Raw genomic sequence first — 27,698 nt, 5'->3', positions numbered from 1 at the left:
TTGCACAAAACTCTCCTTCAAAAACAACCACGCGTCAAATTCAAAATCAGACCAAGCCCAATACGTGGCAAAAGTCTAAAGATTCGCGAAAACCGTCTTCTTCCAATCTTTCCAATCACTTAGTCGAAATCGAGGACACAGTTCTTCTCGCAACTGCACTTATCAAGGTCCAAAATTTTTCTAATTCATTTGAATTAATGCGAGCCTTAATTAACCCTGGATCACAAGCGTCATTCATTACGGAAGAAGCAGCGAACCTGCTCAATTTACCTAAACAAAAAGCTTCAGCAGAAATTAGCGGAATCGGAGGAGAAAAAATAATGAATTGCAGATTCAAACTTGCCGTCGCTTGCAAGCCAAGTTCCGAGTGAGTTTGTATTAACAACCGACCTACTTGTTCTTCCAAAATTGACTAGAAGTTTGCCTGATAAAACAATAGATGTAGAGATTACGGAGAAAAACTGCATTTTCGCCGATTCAACATTCCACAGACCTGGTCCAATAGACATCATTTTAGGCGCAAAGGACTACAAAGAAATGATTTTGAAAGGTATCAAGAAAACCGACAAATTGTTAGGACAAAACACCGAATTTGGTTGGATTTTCTTTGGCAACACTACCAATGTCAGCAAAAATTTAAACATCGTTACAATGGTTGCGTAATCAGACGAATTACAACAAATTTCCAAATTTTGGGAATTAGAAGAAGTACCTACCTCCAACAAAGCATTATCTCCTGCCGACAAACTTTGCGAAGGTCATTTTGCGAAAACCATCATTCGTGGTCGAGACGGAAAATACACAGTCAAAATTCCGTTTGAAGATGACAAAGACATAAGTTTAGGCGAATCTAGGCCACAAGCAATGGCTAGATTTCAACAATTGGAAAAACGTTTTGCCAAAAGTGATGAGCTCGCGTTTAACTACAAGGAATTTATGCGTGAATACCTAGAATTGGGTCATATGAAACGCTTGGAAAAAAGTGAGGAAGGTCAGGGGAGATATTACATACCTCATCAAGCCGTAATCCGAGAATCATCATTGACAACAAAACTCCGTGTAGTTTTTGATGCATCGTGCAAAACGACAAATTCCAGAAGTTTAAACGACATCATGCTAGCAGGCCCACGCTTACAACAAGAACTCAGTGATATCATTGTGAGATGGAGATTCCAAATGTATAAATGTATAATACGAAAAAATGTATAGACAGATACAGATATCTGAAGATTACCAAGATTTTCATAGAATTCTGTGGAGATTTTCGTCAAAAGAGCCAGTCAGGGAGTACAAACTGACCACAGTCACGTACGGCACAAAGTCCGCGCCTTATTTGGCAATCAAAACATTGCACACACTAGCCCAAGAGGAAAAAGACAATTTCCCAATGCTTCTGAAGTCACTTTGCGAGACTTTTATGTTGACGACTTATTAAGTGGTGCAAATACCGAAGATGAAGCAATTCAACTTCAACAAGAATTAATTAATATGTTCGCATCCGCGCATTTTAATTTAAGAAAATGGTCCAGCAATAGCGTTAAGCTCATTGAATCGCTTCCAGAAAAACTTCAAGACAGCAGCTTGAACCAAGACGGCATAAAGAAGACTCTTGGAATCTTTTGGGCCCCATCGGATGATACCATCAGATTTAAAGTAAATGCATCTCCTTCCGAAAACGCGACAAAACGTTCTATTTTGTCAGACACTGCAAAGGTTTTCGACCCAGTCGGCTGGTTAGCACTAGTGATCGTTAAAGCTAAACTGCTGATTCAAGAATTATGGCTAAAGCAGTTGTCCTGGGATCAGCAAATTCCGCAAGATGTTCACGAAAAATGGACAAAATTCCAAAATCAACTACCGCTTTTAGAAAGTATCATGTTGCCAAGATGGGCAAAATATGAATCAGGTCAGCACATCGAAGTGCATGGATTCTGTGACGCCTCTGAAAAAGCGTACGGCGCAGCAGTATATATCAAAACAGTTACACAATCAGGACAACCAACTATTACTTTAATAACAGCCAAATCAAAGGTTGCACCAGCAAAAAACAAAACCACATTACCAAGATTAGAACTGTGTGCTGCGGTTCTCTTATCAAAACTTACCCAAAGAACAATCAACGCCTTGAACGTGAAAATTGTATCAATATTTTCATGGACCGATTCCATGATCGTACTAGCATGGATAAAAGGAGATCAAAATCGGTGGAAACCATTTGTTGCAAATCGCGTAAATGAAATTAAGCAGAATTTACCTACGTCAAGATGGGGTCATGTCAGGACAGAACAAAATCCCGCTGACGCAGTGTCAAGAGGAATTGACCCACATAAAATGAAAGAACATTTTATTTGGTGGAATGGTCCAACCTGGCTCCAGAATTCAGAATATCCCAAGACACCATCAGTCATTTCTACAGAGCTAGAAACAAAAAAGATTCAGGCGACGTCTTGCATAAATTGAAGAAAATTCGCTAATTGCAAGATTTTCGACATTCTTGAAACTAGTTCGCGTGATAGGATATTGCAAAAGGTTTATTAACCGCTGCCGATCCAAGTCATCAAATTTTTCAGTACACCTGTCGATGAAAGAAATGCAATTGGCAGAAAAGCAAGTGATTAAGCAACAACAACTTTTGGACTTCGAAAAAGAGATTCAGCAACTTTACAAATTTAAGCAAGTCGAAAAACAAAGTAAACTGTTAAGTCTCCACCCCTTCATCGACGATGAAGGAATACTTCGTGTTGGTGGACGACTAAAACATTCTCTTCTCTCCTACGCCGAGAAACATCCCATAATTTTGTCTGCAAAATCACATCTGTCAAGGCTAATCATCAAGGAAGCTCACCGAATGACATTGCATGGTGGGAATCAGGAGACGTTAGCCTACGTAAGGAGAAAGTATTTTTCGATTTTGAATGGCAAAAAGGCTGTCAAAGGAACGATAAATAATTGCGTTCGATGTATACGATTTAAAGCTACAACCAGCGAGCAATTAATGGGTCATCTGCCGACTACTCGCATTACTGCAAACTCAGCATTCTTACACACAGGATTAGATTACGCCGGACCAATTGAAGTACGCGCAAGCAAAGGTCGGGGATACAAATCTTACAAGGGCTACATTGCGATATTTATCTGCTTATCCACCAAGGCAATACACATTGAGATCGTCAGTGACATGACATCTGAAGCATTTTTAGCAGCTCTTCGCCGATTTGTAGCTCGTAGAGGCACATGTCTGCACCTCTACATCGATAACGGATCTACATTTGTTGGAACAAATTCACTCATCAAAGAAGCTACAGGAATTTCTCAATCGTCTCAAATCCAAGATGAATCAACGGCAATGGCAATACATTAGTATTTCATCCCTTCATCCTCACCCCACTTTGACGGCTTGTGGGAAGCAGGGGTGAAATCAACAAAATTTCATCTAAAAAGAGTAATAGGGGACTCTACTTTAACCTACGAAGAGCTCGCCACACTATGTAGTCAGATTGAGGCCTGTCTGAACTCACGTCCACTCTGTACGTTAACGGATGACATCAACGACATTCATGTCCTTACCCCAGGACACTTCATGATTGGAAGAGAGCTACTTTCACCTCATTCAATTATTCCAGAAGAAATTGATCAAAATCTGAACAATAGATGGAAGTTAATTCAAAAAATGAAACAGGATTTTTGGAAAATTTGGCACCGAGAATACTTGCATCAATTCCAGCAACGTTATAAATGGTAAATATTGCAACCAAACTTAAAACCCAACGACGTTGTCATCATCAAAGATGACAATATGATCAGTGCAAGCAACTGGCCGCTTGGAAGAGTTATCGAGATCCACCCGGATGATGAAGGCACAACACGAGTTGTGACAGTTATGAAATCGGGTGGGACGACTATGAATCGACCTGTCCACAAACTGATTTATTTGCCAACATCTGAAGAAATCTCAACAGATCAACTCACGCAAAACAGAAAATCTATTGGTCGAACGTCCAAAAATCGAGCGGGATCGTGTTGGAAAATGGCGATTATAACTGTCCTTTTCATCTTGAGTCTGAGGAAATCGGCAGCATCCCAACTTTTGAACATTGAATATCCAAAACCAGGAATTTTCATTGAGCACGTGGGACACGCTCGCATTGAACGAGGAACCTTCAGAATCGACATAAAATTCAACAAGTCTGCAATTATGAATGACACAGATACAGCAAACGCGACGATACAACAAATGGAATTGTTTTGCAACAAAAGTTCACAGTTATCAGCTGATCACATCAATTGTAAACCACTGATTGTTGAATTGCAAGAGAAGCAGCGAGAGTTGGAGTGGATTAGACTCGGACTAAAAAATGAAATTCTAGAAGGAGAAAAGAGGGGAATTTTGGGCAACATGCTTACTTCAATTTTTGGGGTAAATGACGAAGTTTACCGAGAAATTGATGAGCTTGACAAAAATCAGCGAGAACTCATACATGCGTCCAGTCATCAAATGAAGTTTATGTTGCAAGCTTTATCCAAATTTAATCATACGGAAGACAGAATCTACAAAAAATTGAACCAGTTTCAGAATAGATTAAACGAGGGTCTGACAGACATAAATAAGATGCAATATTGGTATAGCAACGTAGATCATTACAAGCTTAATATTCATCTTCTCAATACATATCAAATTATTCTTGGATATTTAAATGACTTAATCGCCCATTTTAAAAATCTCCTAAATATGCATTTCAATTATTCGAACTTATATGAGTTTATATCTCCAGCTCAGATTTCAGAAATCATCTCCAAAGCAGCAGAAAAATTACCTGCACACATCAACATTCTTCCTTTTCCGATTTTGAAAACTCAAATTGTTCAAAGTAACAATTCTATTCATCTTTTCGGTTAATTTCCAATGGCAGAAAACACAGAATTTCTGTTAATTAAGGTCATCCCTATTCCCTATAAAATTCAAAAATCTTTTTACTGGACACTAGATATTGACAAGGATCTGATTGCGATTGACTACAATACGCAGCGTTATTTTGAAGTCAACGAAAATGAGCTAAATGTTGCTACCAAAATTAAAAATGGATCGTTCATCGTTTCTCCATCTAATGTGCTTAACATTGAGAACAGTCCACATTGCATCATTGATGCATTGTATGATACAGGCAACAATCATTCTTGTCCCATTAGCCGTAAAAAATTGTCTTCGAATATCTGGAAACAACTTTACACGAGTAACTCCTGGTTGTTTATCTTGCCCGGAGTGGCTAGAATTGCAATTACTTGCAATGGCAATCGCCAGGACGTATATTTAAACCAAACTGGGATCCTGACGAAATCACAAAACTGCATCGTGGTCACGAAGAAGATGACATTAACACCTCGAAGAATGGAAGGCATATCAGTTGTTGCCGCATTTACCAAGACCATTCCGGTAGATTGGGCGAAGATTGAAAGATCATCAAGGCCAGCGTAGATCACTCCAATCCAGGATAAGGTCATCAGACCGTCCGACGATCTTCAGTCCTTAGAGTCAGCGGAGGAGGCAATTGACGAAGATCTCAAGAACGTTCATTGGACCAAGATTACTCATCACGCCGTTTTGACAAGCCTACTTACAGTAGTAGTCCTTGTCATTTTAATAATTGTTCTTTTCTTTAGTTGTACAAGACTGCTTCGTTACAGAGGGGAGCGACTCCGCCGTCGTCAGGCAGACCAAAGTCCACGGTGCCCGGTGCCTAGCCCTCGCGTCCCGCAGCCAACCAGCGGAGTGTGCTCAGTCATCGACGAAGTCGAGATGCAACCACTTTTGTCTTCCGGCCACAAGGAGCTCAACAACACTCCGGCAGATCTATCTGTTCTCGTCCCGGAAAGATGTTAAGGCATCATTGCCACCTTAACAGTTTCATTTGTCCACTCAGCAAAATATAGTTTAATGTGTAGAAATAATTGTAAATAAGTAGGCCAATAGTATGTAAATTATGGTTGAATAGTCAGAATATACAGTGTTAAAATAACATTCATCGAGAGCGGTTGATTACCTCATTTCATCTACCCTCTACCCCTTATACTTCCTCAAACAGTTACGTCATCTAACGTTCTTGTAACCAAATTTTACTCGGATTGTCTTTATTTCCTGGGAAGCAGGCAAAAACTATTTAAATTTCTTTGTTTGAATAGACGCGGACTGTTTCTCGATTTATCACAACTAAAAAGGGCCACTGTAGAAAACGCTTTCAAGGACTCAGTTCTCGGGAATCATTAACACGGTTAATAAGTGGATGATAAATTTATGGTGCTCGACCCGCACCTCCCCCAACACGTGTGGCGTCGGCGGTGGGAACCGTGTTCCCCTTATATTCCGATACCGGGTACATAGGTTTTAATTTGTTTGGTACAATTTTTTTATTTGAACGCGAGCGCGGTAATTTCTTCTTTTTCCTACGTCGTACCTGTAATCGTCTATTTATTTGCGGCGCTCACCACAGTACTTAAACCATACTCTTAAATTTTTATGAGAGATAGGGATAAGTTCAAAGAAAGTTTATTGGATCAATTCTTAGTGTTGACAAATTATTAAAATTACAATTTATTCCCAAACACCAAATTTTTACAAAAAATGCTGGCGCGCGTTTCGTGCTATCATCATCAGAGCGATGATTAAACTATATAATAAGTATATATACATATACAGGATGTCCCAGAACTCATGCCTAGCCGAAAACCGGGGATATCGGGAAAAGGTGTGAATGTGTAAATTGCTGAAAAAAAAGTTTCAGCTCCAACAGAAACTGAGAAAAGACATGACAAAGTTGACCAATCACAAGGCCGCGTGGAGATGGCCTGGAGGATACACTGGCGTGTTGCTAAGAAACCAGTTTAAATTTTCTTCTTTGAATTTTGTATGAACAATCTGGTCCAATATAAATTTCACTGACGTTAGAATGACAGGCTTCAATAAATCTAACTCATATTGAACTTAGTGTGCAGAAACGGCTCAGCGTACTTTAGAAATTGACTAGAGGGTTGAAGACTACTGGTTGACGAGCGTTGAATGACAAGAGACACACCTGGAGGACAACTGACACAGTGAAAATCCAAGTGGAGTGTGAAACGGCGTTTCTTTTGGTTTCCCTTGCTTGCTGCTTTCCTAGTTGGTGTTTGGTGGTAACAAATATCCTAAAACGGTTCAGGAGTACTCGGCGGCAGAATGCCTTGAAATGCGTCTTATTTTTGAAGAGTGCTATCGAAATTAGTATTAGCAGCAAGAACGTACCGAGGACGTTTTCCAGGTCGTGATTATTATCCGGACAACAAAACGATTCTTAGTGTTGTTTCTCGGGCTGGACACACTGTTTAGTTATTAACAGATCGGCGCAAAGTTGGTGGAGCACCAAGACAGGCCATAACTGTTGAAAATGAAGAAGCCGTTTTGGAAGCGGTTGATGAACACTCCACGCAAAGTTTCTGAACTGTGGCACGCCAGTTAGAAATCGGAAAATCTTCTGTACAAAAAATTCTCGCAACAGATCACCGCCACCCGTACCATGTCAAAGTTTGGTTAGAAGAGCTCATCTGTGTGTCCAAAATAATGGTGGTTTGTTCAAGCATTTGATTTAACTATTACATCATGTGCCTTGTTCTATTTCTTGTTGTAATAAAAGGGTTCTGGAATGAACCGTCATTGTGTGGTTTTTATCTGTCAAATTGACATTAGATGTCAGTTATAAAAATGTAGTGGAATAAATCAATTTTCCTTTCTTGGATTTAATTATGAAACCTAGCAACGTTAATATTATTTGTGCTTGAGCGTCTGGGATTGGTCAGTTTCGTTAAGCAATTTCTCAATTTTAATGCACGTCAGGACAAAACAAATTGCATTTTTGGCGTCCTGATTGCTGTCGGCATCCGCCCTTTTTCGGCTAGGCGCGAGTTCTGGGACAGCCTGTATACAGGGTGGCCCATCTAAGACTTTCGGGCTCAATATCTTTGTCATTTATGAACGGATTTTTCTAAAATTTAAAATATAATTTCTTGAATAGGTAAGGATGATGTGACATTACCAGCGTCATCCTTGTCTTAAAAATGTTAATTTTACTTGTCTTATTTTAAATTTTAATTAGTTAAGATTTATGTCATTTTATAAAACATCAATAATTATCCGAGTGTGCCAAAACTCAACCGTCTAGCTAGTCAAGTTGCCGAGAAAAAGAGAAAAAAGACCCTCAACATTTCCAAAAGATGCAAAATCATAGTCGGCTATGAAAAAAATAATTTCCCACGCCCAATTTTGGACATCCCTGCGTTCGGTCTGTCAATAATCGCTGACGTCAGTGACGTTCTTGACATTTGTAATATTTCTCATTTGAGGTTATGTTTACTTTTGAGCATGATGATGAAAATCATTGATTTAAACTTGCGCAGAACGATTTATCTCGATCTTTTGAAATTGGAAACTAATCACAATGCATCAGGCAACGTTTTGGTGCAAAAAATGCGTAGGCACAAGGAAATGTGAGTAAAAAAACTTGTTGAAAGTTGGTTATCACCAGAAAAATGATTGCAGATTGGTTTGCTATGAGGTGCAACTAGAATTCACGACTTCTTTAGAAATGTCACTGGTTTATTGGAAATGGAAATTCAGTGACACGTATGCAGTGAAGCGATTTGACTCATTTATGATTGCATTTACGTTAAAACAGTTATTTCAATTATGATGGAGACAGAATTAGCTGATTTCATCCTTTTTCGGCAAACTTCTTTACTGCGCCTATAAAATGTATGGTACTAGATACTTTTAACATTTTTCTTTTGTTTAATCATGTCATTAATCCAAAGTAGATTAAGCTCGAAGCTCCAATATGTGAACTGCCGTAGTCAAGAAGTCAAAATTGGTTCACAATACGTATGAAATCTAGGACGTAGTGCTGCTATCGAAAAATGCTGGTGCAGTCGGTATAGTTGGTATGCAAAAGTAACGAAGAATGCTGTATCGTTGAGTGGCTTAGAACCTACAAGAGTAACGGCAAAGACAAGCTTACCCACGTCAAAACGGAGTTTTGTGGTATTTAGTGGCTATGCGACTAATAAATTCGTATGTTTCAATTATGATTTGTAGAAACAAAGTCGAATCGACAAATGTAGGCACAATTCTGCACACTTTCAAGACCGCCATGCTAAAAGGTGTTATCATGAAAGTTTTTTCAAGTCCAAATTGGTCGTACAGTACCATTAATATTTGAATAGGAAACCAACTAATGATACCAAGACGTATAAGTAATATGGAAATCAGATACATGTACTTACCGACAACTAAGCGGTTTTGGATCACCAAAAACGCATAATAGTGAGTTACATTTTCTAAGGTCATTGCAAATTGTAGGAACACTGTTTACATCTGATATTTCAGATTCGTGTTTTCGAACTGAATATGGTGCATGATGTTGCGAGTTGTATTTGTTGCTTCAACAAACCTTGCGAACTACCTAACGATCTAGGACCACTATACCCCTTCTATTATCATATGAAAAATGTGCTTGCACGGTATCAAGACAATTTCTCACTAAGAAAGAATAACAAGTCAAAGAAGTAGTGCAAGAAAAAAATGAAACAAAATGACAATGAACATCATTTATAACTGCGTTCTAATGAAAATTGCACACATGATATTTCTAACAAAGTATCGTCGGTCGACTCTTTCAATGGGATAATTCTTTAAACAACCAATTAATAACTTGGACGAGTGAAAAAAGACGAACAAGACTGAAAGCAACACACTGAAAATGATGCAGTACTTCAACACGGACTGTTACTTTCAATATTGAACCTGTTTTTTCTCAATGAACCGCCAAAAGATGCAAACATGTAAAGGACTCTTATTGACACCCTATCGTACCCTGCTGCAAGCATTAAGAACGATTGCAGAACGTTCTGGACGGTGTTGTTGACCACCATGAACGACTATGCCACTTGGATTCTTCTAACATGGGTGGATATGTTTGACGGACAGTAACCAAGCTGCTAAAAGTGCAAAACCCTGCTTGTTGATGAATTCGATGAAGAGTCGCCGCAACATTACATGGTAAGTGTTCAGCGAAGGAAAATGACTAGTATCATCGAAGCAATTGTTCCAGTTGAAAGCGACAAGCGATTTGCTCGGACCAAGGGGCCTCAAATTCATTCTTCGCCATCACAGAACATATCCAAAAACTTATGCTGCCCCTAATTGTTTGTGTCCATTTCGTTACAAGAAAGTTCAAGAAATGAGTTGCTAGTAAAAAAACGCCAAATCTCATCGCATCGCCAACAAGCAAAATGACAGTGACCAAACGCTTACAATATTCCAGCATTATTTGCACTTGTTATAAATGTTCAAAGTACAGACACATGTTGTAACAGTGTAAATATCTGATACATTTGTAAATTTTTGTACATTCGTTCATTACTATTGTAGAAAATATGGTGTTACATTGCCATAATTGTCACTGGTATAGTTTATTCACTGTTAAAACTTTGTACCTTACAATAAAATACCTTGTAACAAATTATTTGTTAATCAAAGTAAAGTAGTTTCCTGAAAAAGGACGAAATCTTGTGATCATCTAATTCTGTCTTCATCATAAATGATATTACTGTTTTAACGCAAATGCAATCATAAATGAGTCAAATCGCTTCACTGCATACGTGTCACTGAATTTCCATTTCCAAAAAACCTGTGACAGTGCTAAAGAAGTCGTAAATACTAGTTGCACCTCATAACGAACCATTCTGCAATCATTTTTCTGGTGACGACCAACTTTCAACAAGTTTTTCGCTCACATTTCCTTGTGCCTATGAAATTTTTGCACCAAAACGCTGTCTGATGCATTGTGATTAGTTTTCAATTTCAAAAGATCGGGATAAATCGTTATGCGCAAGTTTAAATGAATGATATTCATCATCATGCTTAAAAGTAAACATAACCTCAAACGAGAAATATCACAAATGTCGAGAAACGATGCTCGGTTCAATGCATTGTGATTAGTTACTAAAAGATCGAGATAAAAAATCGTGAATGTGCATGTTTAAATCAATAGTCCTCATCATAATGCTCAAAAATAAACATAACCTCAAATGAATGTCACAAATGTCATGAATGTCACGGATTCATCAACAAGTCAGGGATGTCCAAACTCTAAACTCGCTGTAGAAGTCAATTGTTTCATAGCCGACTATCAGTTAGTATCTTATGGAAATGTTGAAGTCCTTTTTTGTCTTTTTCTCGGCAACTTGACTTGCTAGACGGTTGATTTTTGGCACACGCGTATAATTATTGCTGTTTTATAAAATGACATAACTTTTAACTAATTAAAATTTAAAATAAGACAAGTAAAATTAACATTTTTAAGACAATGATGACGCTGGTAATGTCACATCATCCTTACCTATTCAAGAAATTATATTTTAAATTTTAAAAAAATCCGTTCATAAATAACAAAGATATTGAGCCCGAAAGTCTTAGATGGGCCACCCTGTATATATAAATTAAGATAAGTTCGTGAAATAGAGTGTAACTCCCTTTTGTAGATCCTATAGTGACGAGCCCATTATTGATTCAAAGTTTCTTGGCTTCTTGGCCATTCTGACAGAATGGGGTGTCGGTACTTAAACCATACTCTTAAATTTTTATGAGAGATAGGGATAAGTTCGTGAAATAGACTGTAACTTCCTTTTGTAGATCCTATAGTGACGACCCCATTATTGATTCAAAGTTTCTTGGCTTAACCCAAAAAATGGTGCCTTTATTTTAGCGGTTTAGCGTCTGGTCCTGACAACATTGACGTTCCCCTATTAACCTTCCAGTAGTCTGCTAGTTCAGCTGGACGGTATCAGTCAATTTTTAGGCCTAAAATAAAATTCAATACAGCAATTTGCTTGAAAATGATGTAAAACATTGTAAATTGGAAGATTGTATTCAGTAGATTTAAAAACATATTTAATTACAACGTGAAAATATAATAAACTTGCAAATCAATAAATATCAATTTAAAAGTGAACAAACACAAAATGATGGATTCTATGGATTCTATGCAAATATATTCACTGTATAAGTCATTATCACTTAGATAATCAATTTTCCTTTCATCATTCAAAAAATATTTCTTTTTGAAACGGTTATTTTTTCCGAAAACGAAAAAGTACATTTTTCATGTTCAAAGTCAATTTTATTATGGTTACAATTTATAAAAAATCCACGAGTAAAAAATTCGCATGTGTCTCAAAAAAATAATACATTTAGAGTTAGAAAACAATATAGACAACTTTTGAAATCAGTGTAATTCGATTTTTTACGCTTAAATGCTGAATTTACGAAACCAACCCTCATTACAGGGTTGTACTCATTTTCTTTCCTTGAAAGGGTACTTCTAACTACCAACACAATGGTGCTTGACTCACCCCTTTCGGAACACCCTTATTTAGTCAGATCCGGTCAGGTCAGGTCAGGTCAGGGGAGATCTACCTTGTTTTATACGTCGATTTATTGCATTTCCCTGCGATTCCACGGTTGGCTACGCTGCAACTCTGTCAATTTCTGGGTTTCGCGCTTAAAAGTGAGGTTAAGAGATGTTATCTCTTGTGTAGAGCAGTTTGTTACAGTGATAAAGTTTTTGTTAATAAAAGTGATGGAGAAAAGGGGTCAAAATTTCACCAATCTATCGCACCAATCACACCAGGAAATTCTCTTAGAAGGAAGAAACTTTGCTTCACTGCCAGACATTCCCTTCTCGTTGTTCGCATTTTCACGTAGTTGTTTTTCAATAAGGCAAGATGATGTGTGACGCGTTTGATAATTCTGAAGACACTGCTCTTGTGGATACCTCCAAATGTATCGCCAAGAACTCCTTGAAATGTGCCCGTGGCATAAAACCGGAGGGCAAGCAGCATTTGTAGGAGGGCAGAACATGACTTGTTCCGGTGCATGTGGGGTTCAAGATTTCTTCCGATTTTATGTTGTAAAAGCATAACTGTAGCTTTGGAAAATCGAAACTTCGTTTTGAATAAAAAATAAAATAAAACATATTATGAAATTTTGTACTACATAACCTTTAATAAACAATTCTATTTTGAACTTAAGGTTGATTAAAAACTGCACCATAAACCACTGCGGTATTGCAAAATCAATTATTACGCATAAAATGTAAAAACTTAGCTTTTAATTTGTATATTTTTGTAATTTGAAAACTCACAAATCCAGCTGTCACTTTGAACACCGGCTTATCCCACCTCTGACTCTGGATTAGTTTAACACCGTGCTAACTTGTATTTCAACCGCTGTGCAACGCAAAAATCATTTAAGCCTGGGTTAAGTCAGATTTCAACCGGTTCAAATTTTGAACCGCGTTTCTGCAACCGGCCCTTAGAGATTTTTACACATGTAAGCGATTCGCAGCGTTACATTTACTTATGTCAGGTAAAACCGTAAGACAAAACCTTACAAGTCAAGTAGTACACAGTTGGTTTAGAGTACCCATTATTTTATTTAATGACACGCAAATTCAGATCCCACTTCTGAATTGTAATTCGATTTTTTACGCTTAAATGCTGAATTTACGAAACCAACCCTCATTACAGGGTTGTACTCAATTTCTTTCCTTGAAAGGGTACTTCTAACTACCAACACAATGCTACTTGACTCACCCCTTCTGGAACACCCTTATTTAGTCAGGTCCGGTCCGGTCCGGTCCGGTTCGGTCAGGTCAGGTCAGGTCAGGTCAGGTCAGGTCAAAAAATGTTATTTTTTGTCATTTTTTTGTAAAATAAAAAATAAACTTTTTGTCTCTCGTGTGAACTCAATCCGAGGACATACTGTATAAGTACTCAAAGGACTATTGATTTGATGATTAAAATTGAGGTTTTAGTAATTTCTTAGCTGGAGACAAGACTTAAGGGTCAATTCTCATTTAATTTTGGGTCAACGCTACTCTTGGTTTTTGCTTACCTAGGTTGCATTTCAATAACAAGATAATGCAACTACTTGTCTATCCCTTGTTTCTAGAAATAATGGCATTTGACAACGTTTTAGCGTTTTTAGCGTTAGTGCGGCAACACTGAATTAGAATTGATCTCTTAGACTTTTAGCATTGTTAAATTATACTCAAAATTATAAATATGAAAGAGATTCTAGGTTAAGACTACAAATTGAGAATAATAACTGACTAATAAAACTGTTAGACTGACTAAAACTTTGTTCGGAAAAACCAAAGGACCACGACTATTTTCCTTTTTCTTTTTATGAATTGTTACCCGAGTTACTTTGAGGGGATGACAAATTCTAAACAGACTTTTTTAATATAAAAAATAATTAGTAAATCAAATATTTGTGCTCTTATAGTAATTGTTTTGATTTACGTAGGTACGTCTCAAGTACATTGTCCCCCCATATCTTCAGAAAGAGTAAGCTTCCGATGCCAAATACTATCTGGATCAAATGAAAAAAATATCTCTTGTGATGAACCTCTACCCCCAGGAGCCACAGTCAAATATGAGTGTAAACCATATTACATTCCTGCAAATTCAAAACAAAGCACGAACAAGGAAGTGAGATGTCAAATGGACGGTACTTGGAGTGGAGATATTTTACACTGCATACCTGGTGAGATATATTATTTTATATTATTTCAAGGACTTAATTTCAAAAATTAAGTAACTTTACTTAATAAATGCAGTGTGTCACAGAACTTAAGACCCATAGAGCAAGGGAGGGTGCCGACAGCAATAGAGATGGTAAATTTCAAAACAAAAATTGATTACGTTTCATAGTATTCGAGAAAGGATAAAAAAATTAACCAATCCTGAAAGCTTATTCTGGGGTTGAAGTAAAAGGTCATCCCAATTTCCTAGGCAACGAGAGTGTAATGTTTATCTGAATAATGGATGAAAGTATATGTCACCGGTTCTTAAATTTTGTTCACTTTTGGGATTGGCTACCGTTTTTTCGCCTTAACTTGATTATTTTTGAGCTACAAAATTTTTGAATTGAAATGTTGCTTCAGAATTGTAGTATCCATAAGCCTTCTTTTCACGAATTCTGGATCACCCATTAGACTATTTAAAGTTACAATCACGAAACAAACAAAATAATTTCGTTTGAAAACAACCACACATATTTTGCATCTACGTACTTTTTGAAATGCCTAATTCTCATTTACAAAATGTGGCAATGACCCCTTTGGAAGTAAACTTTTTCATTTCCATTAATTTTTCTATAAAAAAGCAGGTAACCTGAGATTCAAGTCAGCAATACCTGGGCATAATGTACACAGTTAATCGCAAAATTAAAGGAACTACTAAATTGTTGCAAATTAGATCGGGCTGCATTCTGACAAATTTGAGTGACAAAAATTGTATAAAGCGTTGCAATTAGTTGCGTAAACATAAATGACGGTTTATTCAAATGAACATGACAAAATAGTCGCGATAACATTGATTGGTCTATTCAGCAAATTGCCAGGGCAGGGAAAACAAAGCATCAAATGCTGAGTATGTCAAAAATCTCATCAATTATGTTCAAAATCACCCATTTAACACAGTAATCCACGCACTGTACGACAAAAATTTTTCATGCTCTTCTGCGTGGACTTCGCATTGCCGATTGAAGAAACAGGGCATTAAGAACCACCCCGCTGCGACAAAATGCGAACTTGCTGAAGAACACAAGCAGCAAAGAATAAGGTTATCTTCATCTTGATCAGAATTTTTGGGAAAATTTTGCAATCCTATTCTGATGGAAAACTGCGACTCTACAAGTCTCGACAACCGAGATCTGAAAAAAGGTATGTAAGGCCTTCACGTCGCAGTGGACAATTCCAGTCTATGTTTGTGCCTGGACATAAGCTGGCGGTTAGGGAGAGTGTTGGAAAGTGGATGGACGATTCAAGGCAGCACATTATCGATTTTAGAAAATGTTTTGTTATCTTCTGCCACTGATTCATTGGATAATAATTTCATATTTTAGCACTGTAACATTAGAGTGCATTTTTCAAGATTAGTAAGATTTTTTTTATAGCAACGAAATGTTTATTTTATCATTACCTGCAAGTAATGCTGTTTTAAATCCAAACAAAAATGATCTGGGAAACGCAATCGAAAACGTCTGGAAAAATATTGATCAAGATCAATTTGTCATGTGCGGATTTCACGTGCCACGTAATCTTCGAAGTGACCTAAAACACAGCGTTAAATTAGGTCCTGTGGTTAGGTCTCAAAAGAGTATAATTAACTGTTGGTGCAGAAACGATTCTATTCAGTCTTTTTTTGTTTTTGTTGCCCTTCTTCTTTGGTTTCTTTTCTTTTTTTGGTTTTCCCTTTTGTAGCTGGTCCAGAGTAAAGTTGAGTAAATTCGCAGTGGTGGAAAACAAAAAGATAGGGTAGTTTGTCGGAAACCAGTCCGGTTTGTCCCGGGGTTTGTGTTAAGTTGGCGAGACAGGACACCTTGTGGCCGCCCAAGATCTAGAGTGAGTACCATGTGTCTGGAAGAAACGAACTAATTTCGAGGTACCTTTAGGGCCTCTACTCTGCTCTACTCTACTCTACTCTACGCTACTCGACTCTTCTCTTCCCTGTTTTTTTTTTCCGACGATTTGTATCTTCGTGGCTCTTCTCCTCGCGGGAACTCCTCAGGGAACGGGTTTGAGAAACGTTAGGAGTACTGGGGTCGGTTCTCTCCGACCGAGTTTTGGATCATTCTACAGTGGAGCCGGATAAGGCCTTCCAGCCAAGAGAGTAGCCGTCACCTCCTAGTGAACAAAATGGTCTGACCCACTCTATCTTATTGTTCCGGGAGTCTAACCCATCACGGGCCGGAGAAGTTTGTCGTTTGTCGACTTAACTGTTGCGCAATAATTTAGTTCTTTGGGTGTAACTAATCTCTTCCGACCTCCTCTTTGTCGCCCTCATTAATGCCCGGAACCTCTTCCTCTGATTCACGCCCACATTTCTAAAACTATCGCCCTGGCAGCCCCCATCGCTGTGACCACCCTGAGACTATGTCGCAAAAAGAACACGGTTTCATTTGACAGATACTTTTTTTTTCAAGCTGTCACGTCGGCCTTAACCAGGCAATTAACACTTACTTTACACAGTTTATCGTTGTGATACTCTTTTAACAATTTACTCATTGCAGTACTCGAATAAAAAAGTAATTGCATTATTATTTGAAAAAGTTACTTTCCGTTTGCTAAAATCTAATGTCATTTGTTCGCGAGCAAAAAGGTAATTCTAAAACTTATTGCACGTGGCAATTTTTGTACCACCAAAAAATTTTCCATTGTACATGTGACCATTAATCTCTAACTTTATTAAATTAGTTTCTAATACTACCCATTTAACAGCATTTTTGACAGAATAATGTGGTGCGAAACCTTAGTGCAAAATGTCAATAGGCGCGATATGAGTAGCGGATCTTGAGTCAGCTTTGATCAGGTACTTTAAGATGTGAGACATATGAGACTCCTAATTCTGGTCCTGTCCGTTTAGTCCGCGAGTACCCTCATCGGTACGTCGTCGCCTTAGGAGCAACCCGGACTTTGACGCCGTCGACCAACCGATAAGCAGAGTGTTAATCCGCCTGCGCTTCTTTGTATCTGTGTATCGGGATTACGCCTGCCTTGTTTTTTTCTTTTTAGTCGTTATACAGGAGTCCTAGAACTCGCCCCCCAGAGAGAAAAGGCTTATAGAGGCAATTCTGAACCAAAATTTCGAATCAAAAATTGTTTAGCTCAAAAATAATTGAATTAAGACGAAGAAACTATAGCCAATGCTGAAGCCGAACAGAATTTGAAAATCGGTAGCTATAAACACATACTATCATCCATTAGTCAAATGAACATTTTACTCTCGCTGCCTAGGAAATGGGAATTAGTTGTTAATTTTTTATCCTTTTTTAAATACTATTAAACTTAATATATTTTTGTTTACAAATTTACCATCTGTTTGCTGTCGCCACTCTCCCTTGCTCTATGAGGTACGAGTTCTGCGTTACCTGTATTTATTATTATTCACTTCTACTAATTCATCCATTGTATTAAAGTCACTGTATTATTAGTTTATTAGTTTAATTGTTGTATCCATCATAACTGCCTTTGCCTAATACAGGTGTCCCACAACTCGTGACCCAGAGAAAACAGGCATATACAGCCAGCTATACGAAATCAAAATTTGAAAACAAAAAAAAGTCAAAACATAATCGACTTAAAACGAAAATACGGTAGCCAATAACAATCGTTAAACCGTCGATGGTAGAAGTATTATGAGAGGTTTCTTATAACTGTGAGGATACGCATAGAGAGTACTGTTTTCCATTTGTCAGGCAGAGATTACGGAAATTGAAATGGCTTTTAATTTCCTCGCCATTCTACCTACGCAAAAGTTTTTGGGATTGGCTCTCAGTTTTTCGTCCTTGTTCGAATACTTTTAAACTTACATTTTTGGTTTCAAATTCGCAATCTGCATTGATATCGGCACTTTCCCTTGCTCTCTGAGTCATGATGCAGACGTTCTCAGTGTTCACGATATTCAAAATAACATTAACGACAATGAAATCGTGAAAGTAAAAAATCTTATGTAGGGCAGATTGTAAGAAACAATTAAAATTAAAATAATGGAAATTTAAAAAAGTCACAAACAATTAGGAAATTAAAGACAGTTATCCTCGAAGTGATGATTGTCTTGAATTGGTAATAAATGTTATTAAGGAATTGGATTTTGGCTCCTTAAAAATCCTAAAATCCTTAAAAATGTAACGCAATGAAAGCTGAACTGTGAATAAACTGCTTGATTTTTATTTCAACTTACAAAAATTTTGCTGCTATGGGACGAACCAAACAGCAAATCCATAGACCTGTTTTCCGTAATCCGTGACATAAATTTCAATATTTACGTTCTGTAGTGAGACACTATTTTTCGCGGTTCCTAAAGGAGTGCAAAGTCGGCTGACACGTCCGCGTGGACATCACCGAAATCAAATCAAATCTTCACTTACTCTACGTTGTGTATTTGGATCAGGGGTTGCTAATAACCCTTTCTCTTTTTCTTTCCGAGATCGATGGTTGTTCGGGGTCGAAATGTATGCTCCTTAGAGTTCTCACAAAGTAGCACCCACCACACACCAAAAGAAGGAGTTCACCCATTTAAAAGCCGCTGTACATATCAGGAGTTTATTGACACATATCAATCAAGTTTACAGGGCCAAATCTTAAGTTCAAAATGTTAAATCTGGAATACAATACCATGCAAACATAAATAATAATATGGGCCAGAGCACAGTGGGTTATGTCGCCTAGTTCAAGCAATGCGCATACGTTAACTCTTTCACGAAGCGGGGCGACGCAAGTAAATTCCCGGGTTGACTTCCCTTAGAAGAGATGCGACCTGACCTGACCTGACCTAACCAGAGTTCTAGAAATCTGAAAGGAATTTCCCAAAAAACTTTCTCAGTTAAACCTAACTTTAAGTCTCGATTTTTTTTGTGTGGAATTCGTTACATCGTTAATTACGTTGGAGATTCCGTCAGATCCATTATTCTGCGTGTATATACTCTGTAACGGCCAAAATGCGCGGTGGCGAAGATATCGAAAATTGCGCCCTGAATTGTATCATTCGCGGGTTTTGTTTGGAGGAAGTTACTTGATTAGAACCAAGTAACCACAGTTTTTTCTGTTACCTGTTCTAGGGTGGCTGCTTGGACACTAGTTGCCTCAATTTTAAAGTCCACGTTTTCTTCTCCTACTTTGGTTTTAGTCTGTTTTTTTTTGTTGTCCTGGTGATCCTAAAAGGTACGGGAGTCATTGTTGTGTCGTAATTCCTGTTGTAATCAAATTCCTGGATGTCTGAGGACTTCGTCGGTTTTCCGCTGAACATTTTGGAATCAAACCACATAACCCTACTTCACGATCAACTGTCATCTAGATCGCCCGGTTATTTTGGTTATCGTAGGTTGGTGACACTGTCCCTCGCGACATGTTTCCCCTTTTTTGTACAAGATGTTGAGGGAGGACCGGATCTTCGGTCATTTTGGTTTTGGTGTTATCATTATGAGGATTGGTGTGTAAACGGGTGCAAGAATCTTAAGTTTTGGGAATCATGCTTGTGTGTCCTGGATTTTTGAAAAGGGATTCCTAATCGACGTTGTCGGATAAGTAATCAGCAACCCAGATTTTTGGATTGGAGAGGGATTAATCCAATCCTTACACGACTTGGTCGGATTAGTAGTTACCACCAATCTCACCCTCATTTAAGCCGCCCTCCATCACAGGCTTTCTTTTTTATGTGTTTTCCTTCGTCTTCCGTTTGGTCCTTCCTTGGAAGTTCGTGTTTGGCAGTCCCGATCTAGAGTTTTCTACCCAGGCAGGAGGAGCTGTGTTCCTACTGGACGTCCCGGATTCCTGTCGAACCGTGGGAGGAGCAGCGACGCTAACGCGATAAGTACCTCTATGTAACCTCGTGAACGGTTAACTAGACTAAGTCGGGATAATAAATGCGTTGACAGCTGTCCGCGTGTTTCCGCCGTTCGCGCACATTTTCTGACCTCAGCCTACGGGATTCCGCCATCTTGTAATCGTCAATAATTAATTAATTAGATAATTTTGTAATCTTGTAGCTTGGTAACATTGACTCTTTTTTGTTGGTAATACCTTGTTAGACAGTCATTTGTGTTAATATACATATTTTTCTTTGATTGTTTTTTTTTTGCCCTTTTCGTTATCGTTCATTTGTGCCTCCGAACTACATTCGGGTTTGAGTAGTAGCCTCCTTGAGTCCGCGGTCTGGTACAAACCTGTGGCGCTCTCATACCATCTTGTTGGAACCCCACCCTTCTCCATTGGGGTAGTCGTGGCCGAGATCGCAACCGGGCTCAGGGGGTAAAAAGGAGCAAGGAAGGAATTGCTCCGGAGAAAAGGAGCGTTACAAATTTGGCGCCCAACGTGGGGCTACGTTGAAAAGTCGTTAAATTCCTTTGTTCGGTATAGTTGTTTTTTGATTAATTATTTAATTGGCGTTTCTTCGTTTTGGTTGAGTCAGACAGTGTACGTAACGGTTTGGTTATTGTATTGTCGTGTTGCGGAGTGCGATGGCGCAGTCTATGCAATTGAAGCACCTTAAGAAGGAGGAGCTCCAATTCGAGGCTCGGTTGCGTGGAATCGAGGCGGACGGGAAAACCACGGACTAGTTGAAAACGGCGCTACCTTCGTGGATTAGTAGCGAACGCGAAGCGGGCGGAACTCCCATCGTCGTGGAGGGTTTTAAGTTTGAATACGGTACCCAGTTACCCCAAATTGAAAAGCGATATGTCGAATTGTTAAGGGAAGTCAAGATCAAGATGTACCAAGATCCCCGGTCTAGCCAGTCGCGGTATGGTCGATTGTATTCGCGGTGTACCACTTACTTGGAAGACTTCAAGTTACACCAGTGGACAAAGCTAGTCCAGATGAGCTAAAGTCGAGGGTGGAATGGATCGGAAAGGTGGCCGGTTTGTTTGCGGTTCTGGACAGCGCTAAGAGGACGCGAGGGAAACTGTCCCAATCTAATCTATCAACTGTGATGGGAGATCCTTCACATACCACCAGCGATAGTAGTGAGAACGAGGAACAGGATTCGGACGAGGAGGGCTCGCGTACTCCTCTGCCACTTGACTCGGTTGGGTGTTACTACTTCAGAACAATGCAAATGGATATTTGAAAATCTCGGGCGAGGAAACGGGACTATCGGTGACGGAGTTTTTGGTCAGTCATGTTACGAGTTACGAGTAGCACGTCGTGTGTTTCAGGAGGAGTTATTTTTGTCGGCCGTTGATCTATTTGAAGGGAAGGCATTGGCTTCGTATCGAGCTGTGAATTTACGGGTGAAGACGTGGAAGGAGTTGGTCGAGTTGTTGCGATATCATTATCTTCCCCCGGATTATGCACATCGGCTGTTCCTGGAGATTTTGGATAGGAAGCAAGGCAGGGCGAAAAAGTTCGTTGAATTCTTATCTTCAATGACCGTTCTCTTTGACAGGCACGGTTCGATTCCTGACGATGTCCGGTTAAGTATCCTGACAAAAAATTTGGCCCCATTTTATATTCAACAACTGCCGACCGTCACTTCCATATCAGAGTTAAAACGCGAATGCTTACAGTTAGAAGTAGTCAAACATAGGGTAGAGGCATACGACTGTTCTCAGCCTTCACGGGCTCTGGTTGAACCTTCATTGGCGTTTGTGGAGCCCACACAGATAACCGCGGTGGCGACGTCTTCGTCATGGGCGGAGACGCGAAGTTGTTTTCGGTGTCAGCGGACTGGTCATCTCGCAAAGGATTGTGCGTCTTCACAACCACTCCATTGTTTTCGTTGTCGACGTCCGGGTTTCACAACCCGAAATTGCCCTACATGCACCTCGAACCAGGGAAACGGCCGAAGGAGTCGACCAACATCCACCAACGGTCCGGCCCCCAACAACAACTAAACTCAGTGAAGCGAGCACAAATAGACACCAAGTTAGAGTTTATACCGGCAAACGTGGTAGGGGATGAACGTCCTTTTCTGAAAGTCCGGGTATGCGGTGTTGAATTTCTTGGTTTGTTAGATTCAGGTGCTTCTCGTACGTTTGTGAACGAAGCCGGCTCTGAGTTGTTGCGTAAGTTAGGCTTTAAATGTCGTCCGTCGGAAGTTTCCAATTGTGCTGTTGCTAACGGGTCGTCTTGTAAAGTCAGTGGAGTTTTCAAGATTCCTTTTTCGTTGTCTGGTCGTGTAAGGTTGATTGATATTTTGGTAATGCCGAGGTTGTTCCAGTTGTTGATCCTATGTCGGGATTGCTGGTATCGCATGGGCTTAGTTCCGGACTTGCGACGTGGTGTTTGGTGTTTTAGTGACGGGTTAGAAGAACTTGCGGCTTTGACGGAAAGTGCTTACCTTACCACTCAACAACAGCAGGAGTTGGAACAATTTAAAGCAAACGAATTTCCCTCCCCCGAAGGCCCGATTGGTCGTGCGTCGTTTGTTGAACACGTCATTAAGACATCAGCCGAACCTATCAAACAACGATATTACCCCATCTCACCTGCCCTCCAGAAACATGTTAACTCGGAGTTAGACAAGATGTTGGAAGATGGTGTAATCGAACCCTCAATGTCACCTATTGTTATGGTCCCTAAGAAGGATGGCACGTACAGGTTTTGTGTTGACTATAGGAAGGTCAATTCGGTGACAGAACGCGATGCTTACCCCTTGCCTCAGGTCAACGACATTTTGAACCGCTTAAGGGACGCGAAGTTTTTGTCTTCGCTGGACATCAAGAGCGCATTCTGGCAAATTCCGATGGCCGAGAATTCTAAACCTGTTACGGCTTTTACTGTGCCTGGACGTGGGTTGTTCCAGTTTCGTATAATGCCTTTTGGTCTTAACAATGCGCCAGCGACGTGGCAACGTTTTATTGACAAAGTACTCAGCGAATTCGAGAGAAACGTGTTTGTATACTTAGATGAAATAATTGTGGTGACAAACACTTTTGATGATCAGCTTAGAATTCTACGATCAGTTTTGGAACGTCTTGCGGATGCCGGTTTAACCCTTGGGCCGGAGAAATGTAACTTGTGCTTGTCCGAATTAAAATACCTAGGCTATGTGGTGAATCGCGACGGCCTCAAGATGGACTCGGAAAAGATTACGGCTATTGTTAACTACCCAACTTTTCGGAATGTTTCAGAAACGCGTCGTTTGTTAGGGATGGCATCGTGGTATAAACGGTTTGTGCCCTGATTTTCTTCCCTTATAGTCCCAATTTCTTCGTTGCTTCAGAAGAATCACAAGTTCGATTGGTCGACGGAATGTGAAAAAGCGTTTAGGTTGTTGAAGGAGAAGTTGATTTCACCGCCTATATTATGTTGCCCAAATTTCGATCTGCAATTTTTGGTACAGACGTGAGGGGGACAACAAGAAGGTGATTGCGTACATTAGTAGATCGTTAACGCCTAATAAACGGAAATTTTCTACAACCGAAAAGGAGTGTCTTGCAGTGTTGTTCGCCATTGAGAAATTCCGACCCTACTTGGAAGAGTACCATTTTAAGGTAATCACGGACCACTACGCGTTGAAGTGGTTGAATAACTTTAGAAATTCGTCGGGTCGATTAGCTCGTTGGAGTGTTCGACTCCAACAATACGATTTCGAGGTTGAGCACCGACGTGGTAAAGATCACCATGTGCCAGACGCATTGTCCCGATCGGTTCCGAAGATTAATGTGTTAAAGACACCTACTGTCGTGGAAGATCCGTGGATTTCCTCGAATGAAGGAAAGGGTACGAGAGAACCCGTTAAAGTACCCAGAGTGGAGAGTAGATGCGGAAGGTGTGTTACACCGGCGGGTGAAGTTGGAATACCCACTACTAGGAGACCCCGAAGATAGTTGGAGAATCCTTCCACCAAAATGCCAGCGTCAAGAGATAATCGCACAAAACCATGATCGTCCACTTGCAGGACTTTGTAGTATTTACAAGACCTTTCACCGAGTGGCGGTACGATATTTTTGGCTGAAGATGTGATGTAGGTCGCTTTGTCAGATCCTGTTGCACCTGCATAACCACAAAACCATAGATGAAGGCTCCAGCCGGTCAAATTTGTGGGCGTCCTAATATCACCAGACCCTGGCAGATGATTTCTGTAGACATCGTTGGCCCTTTAACAAAATCTACATCCGGTAATACGTGGATTTCAAGCGTACAGGATTACTTTACCAAATTCATCTTACTGTTTCCCCTTCGTCGTGCGTTAGCCGATAGAATCGTCAAGTTTCTATAGGATCAGGTTCTTTGTTTATTTGGGGCACCAGAAGTCTTGTTTACAGATAATGGGAAACAATTTGTTGGTGAAGCTTAACGTAGTCTTACCAGGAAATATAACGTCAAGTTGGCTTTTACTCCATTCTACCATCCCCAGAGCAATGCGGTCGAACGGACTCACCGTTCCGTGAACACCATGCTGCGAGCTTTTGTTACGGATAACCATCGCCTTTGGGAAGAAAATCTACAAAAAGTCGCATACGCCATCCGGACGTCAAAGCATGAATCCCTATCCCTAACGCTGTACTTTGTTAATTTTGGCCGAGAGATTCGATTGGACGGAGGAACCCGTTCTACTCCGGAAGAGTTAGGAGAAAACGTGGTCTGTGCCGAAAGTTATTGGAAAGAGCGCACAACGGCTTTTGAGAAGATGTATTTGGATGTTCGAAACCGACTGAATAAGGCTGTACGTCATAACCTTGGAGACCTGGTGTGGCGAAGAAACTTTGCGCTAGCCAATGCGGTTGCTTACATATCGTCGAAATTTCTACCGAAGTTCGTGGGTCCGTTCAAAATCGTGTAACGTGACAATTTCGAGTTAAACGGGAAGGTGTTAGAAAGGGTTGATTTTCGTGACCGTTTGACGCATGTAATTTATTGGTTGCCTATTTTAGTGTAGCCGCATGGCGAGTTACATTGTCCGTTACGAATTCTGCTTAGTTATGTTAATAGTTAACCAGGTTGTTAGGTACCAGTTCGGAAATGACTGGAGGAATACGTTTGAGCCTCAGAATTTTAGCTGGAGAACTGCTACAAGTTTCTCGGGGTTGTCTAGGTTGCAACTCTTTAGTTTTCATCTTTGCTTCAACTTTTCTAACTTCTATTTTCTTCCTTTTCACAACCACGTTAGCCTGCTTGGTGTTGATCGTGTCGTGGGTCAATGTAACTCGCCATGCGGCTACACTAAAATAGGCAACCAATAAATTACAGGCGTCAAAAGGTCACGAAAATCAACCCTTTCTAACGCCTTCCCGTTTAACTCGAAATTGTCACGTCACACCACGTTTTTTTGATCGAGTCATCGTATCAACGCCATCGTGACATCGTTTCGTTAACTTGTTTCTGTAGGAGTTTACGGCTTCACCGTAACTGTAATATAGTATATAGTATAGTTGGGAGATTACAGCTTCACTGTAATCAACCGTTTTACATTTAGTCATTTTTTTTGTTTTTTTATTATTTGTACAGACGTTCTTGTAAGTCGGGACCCGGTAATTGCGAGTTTTGAACGATTGAATTGTTGCACGGATTCTCGGTGTGCCGTTGGCTTGCGCAAGCGTTCGGTCTACAGCGAATCGTCGTAAATCTAACAGCAACGATTGCCGGGTCCGTAAAGTTAGCCCCCCCCAGTGCTAGAATTACTGTAAAATATTACATAGGCCAATGCGCTAATTATGCGCTATTATGCGCCACAATTTTCATTTTTTGCGCTACCTCCCCTAGAAAGTTACAATCATGTTTTTGTTACCCGCGTCAGCCCCCCCCAGTTAACAAAATTAATTGATTTTTATGTCAATCAATTGCGCCAATTATGCGCCGCAATTTTCGTTTTTTGCGCTACCTCCCCTAGAGAGTTACAATCATTTTTGTTACCTGCGTCAGCCCCCCCAGTTAACAAAATTAATTGATTTTTATGTCAATCAATTGCGCCAATTATGCGCTATTATGCGCCACAATTTTCGTTTTTTCGCGCTACCTCCCCTAGACAGTTACAATCATTTTTGTTACCTGCGTCAGCCCCCCCCAGTTAACAAAATTAATTGATTTTTATGTCACTCAATTGCGCCAATTATGCGCTATTTTGCGCCAATTAAAGTTTTTTTTTTGCGCTTCACTTAAAACCACTCAAAAACAAACGCCTATCGTTACTCGCAGCAGCCCATAGTTAACAAAATGCACTCGTAGCTTGTCTTTAACAAAAAGGGTCTCATTATTTTAAAGAGATCAAATAGTTACATAACAGAATAAAATCAATAAATACAAATTACAGTAAAAATATATGTTTAATAATTAATACAAAATTAAAACATAGTACATTAAACCGAATAAATAATTGCTTGTACGTTAATGCTTTTCTTGGAACTGCAAATTTCAGACTTTCGGTGCAAGTCATTATACATTTCCCATATTCCGTTGTATCTTTGAGCGTACGCAATAAAGTGCCCTACGGTGTTTAGAGGCCCTTCATATCCTGAAATAAATTTATTTTATTAACACAAACTATTAAATGTATAAAGAAAACTGTCTAAATGTCTCCGTAAAAGCAAAAATGAAAGATGGGGTAGGTACTACTAACAATTGTTAATTATACTATATTGTATGATTATACTACTTAAATTATTTTTAGTAGTTGGTTTATATGTATTACATTGTTTTTCTTGCCCGAGTTAATCGTCATACCAAAATAGTCATACAATGGGTAGACGAAACACCTGATTAATTTACAATGATCCCCATTAATTCAATAATAGCAGAAATTATGTTAAGTATACATATAATGTTAAAAAAATGGGAAATAAATCCTATGTAAAAATTACAACACTTGCCGGTCCCATTTAGTTATTTTATGACCAACAACTATTTGACTTCATCCACAGCAGGCTGAATTCAGATTAATGAAGTCTTTCCCTAAATTCACATGGTTCCTTAACGTGATTTTTATGAATTCCAGACACATAAATTTCTCTAATTAGCCACGCACTGGGCTACTTGAAGATTGTGTGTTTATGTTTTGTGATTGACGCCCAAACTCACCCTCTAAAATCAACTATTGGGGAAGAAACTAAATGAATGATTTGAATTTGAATATATTGTTTTTTATCATTCGTTACATACCTACCTCACTTTGAA

The 27,698-nt window shown here is 39.3% G+C and overlaps 1 protein-coding gene across 1 annotated transcript in view; it reads left to right on the top strand.

The window, feature by feature from the left end:
- The window catches only part of LOC148166008 (CLIP domain-containing serine protease B4-like), a 612,376-nt gene that overhangs the window by 306,761 nt on the left and 277,917 nt on the right, over positions 1–27,698 (top strand). Inside the window, exon 7 of the mRNA XM_088049497.1 lies at positions 14,402–14,629. Within this exon, the coding sequence (XP_087905623.1) occupies positions 14,402–14,629 (228 nt within the window). The remainder of the gene's footprint in view (positions 1–14,401; positions 14,630–27,698) is intronic.

The sequence above is a fragment of the Gnatocerus cornutus genome, unplaced genomic scaffold (assembly GCF_029298725.1).
Source record: "Gnatocerus cornutus isolate USDA-ARS CGAHR unplaced genomic scaffold, icGnaCorn1.1 ctg00000033.1, whole genome shotgun sequence".
NCBI lineage: Eukaryota > Metazoa > Arthropoda > Insecta > Coleoptera > Tenebrionidae > Gnatocerus > Gnatocerus cornutus.
The sequence above is the reverse complement of the archived record's forward strand: the minus strand, read 5'-3'. Positions and strand labels throughout refer to the sequence as shown.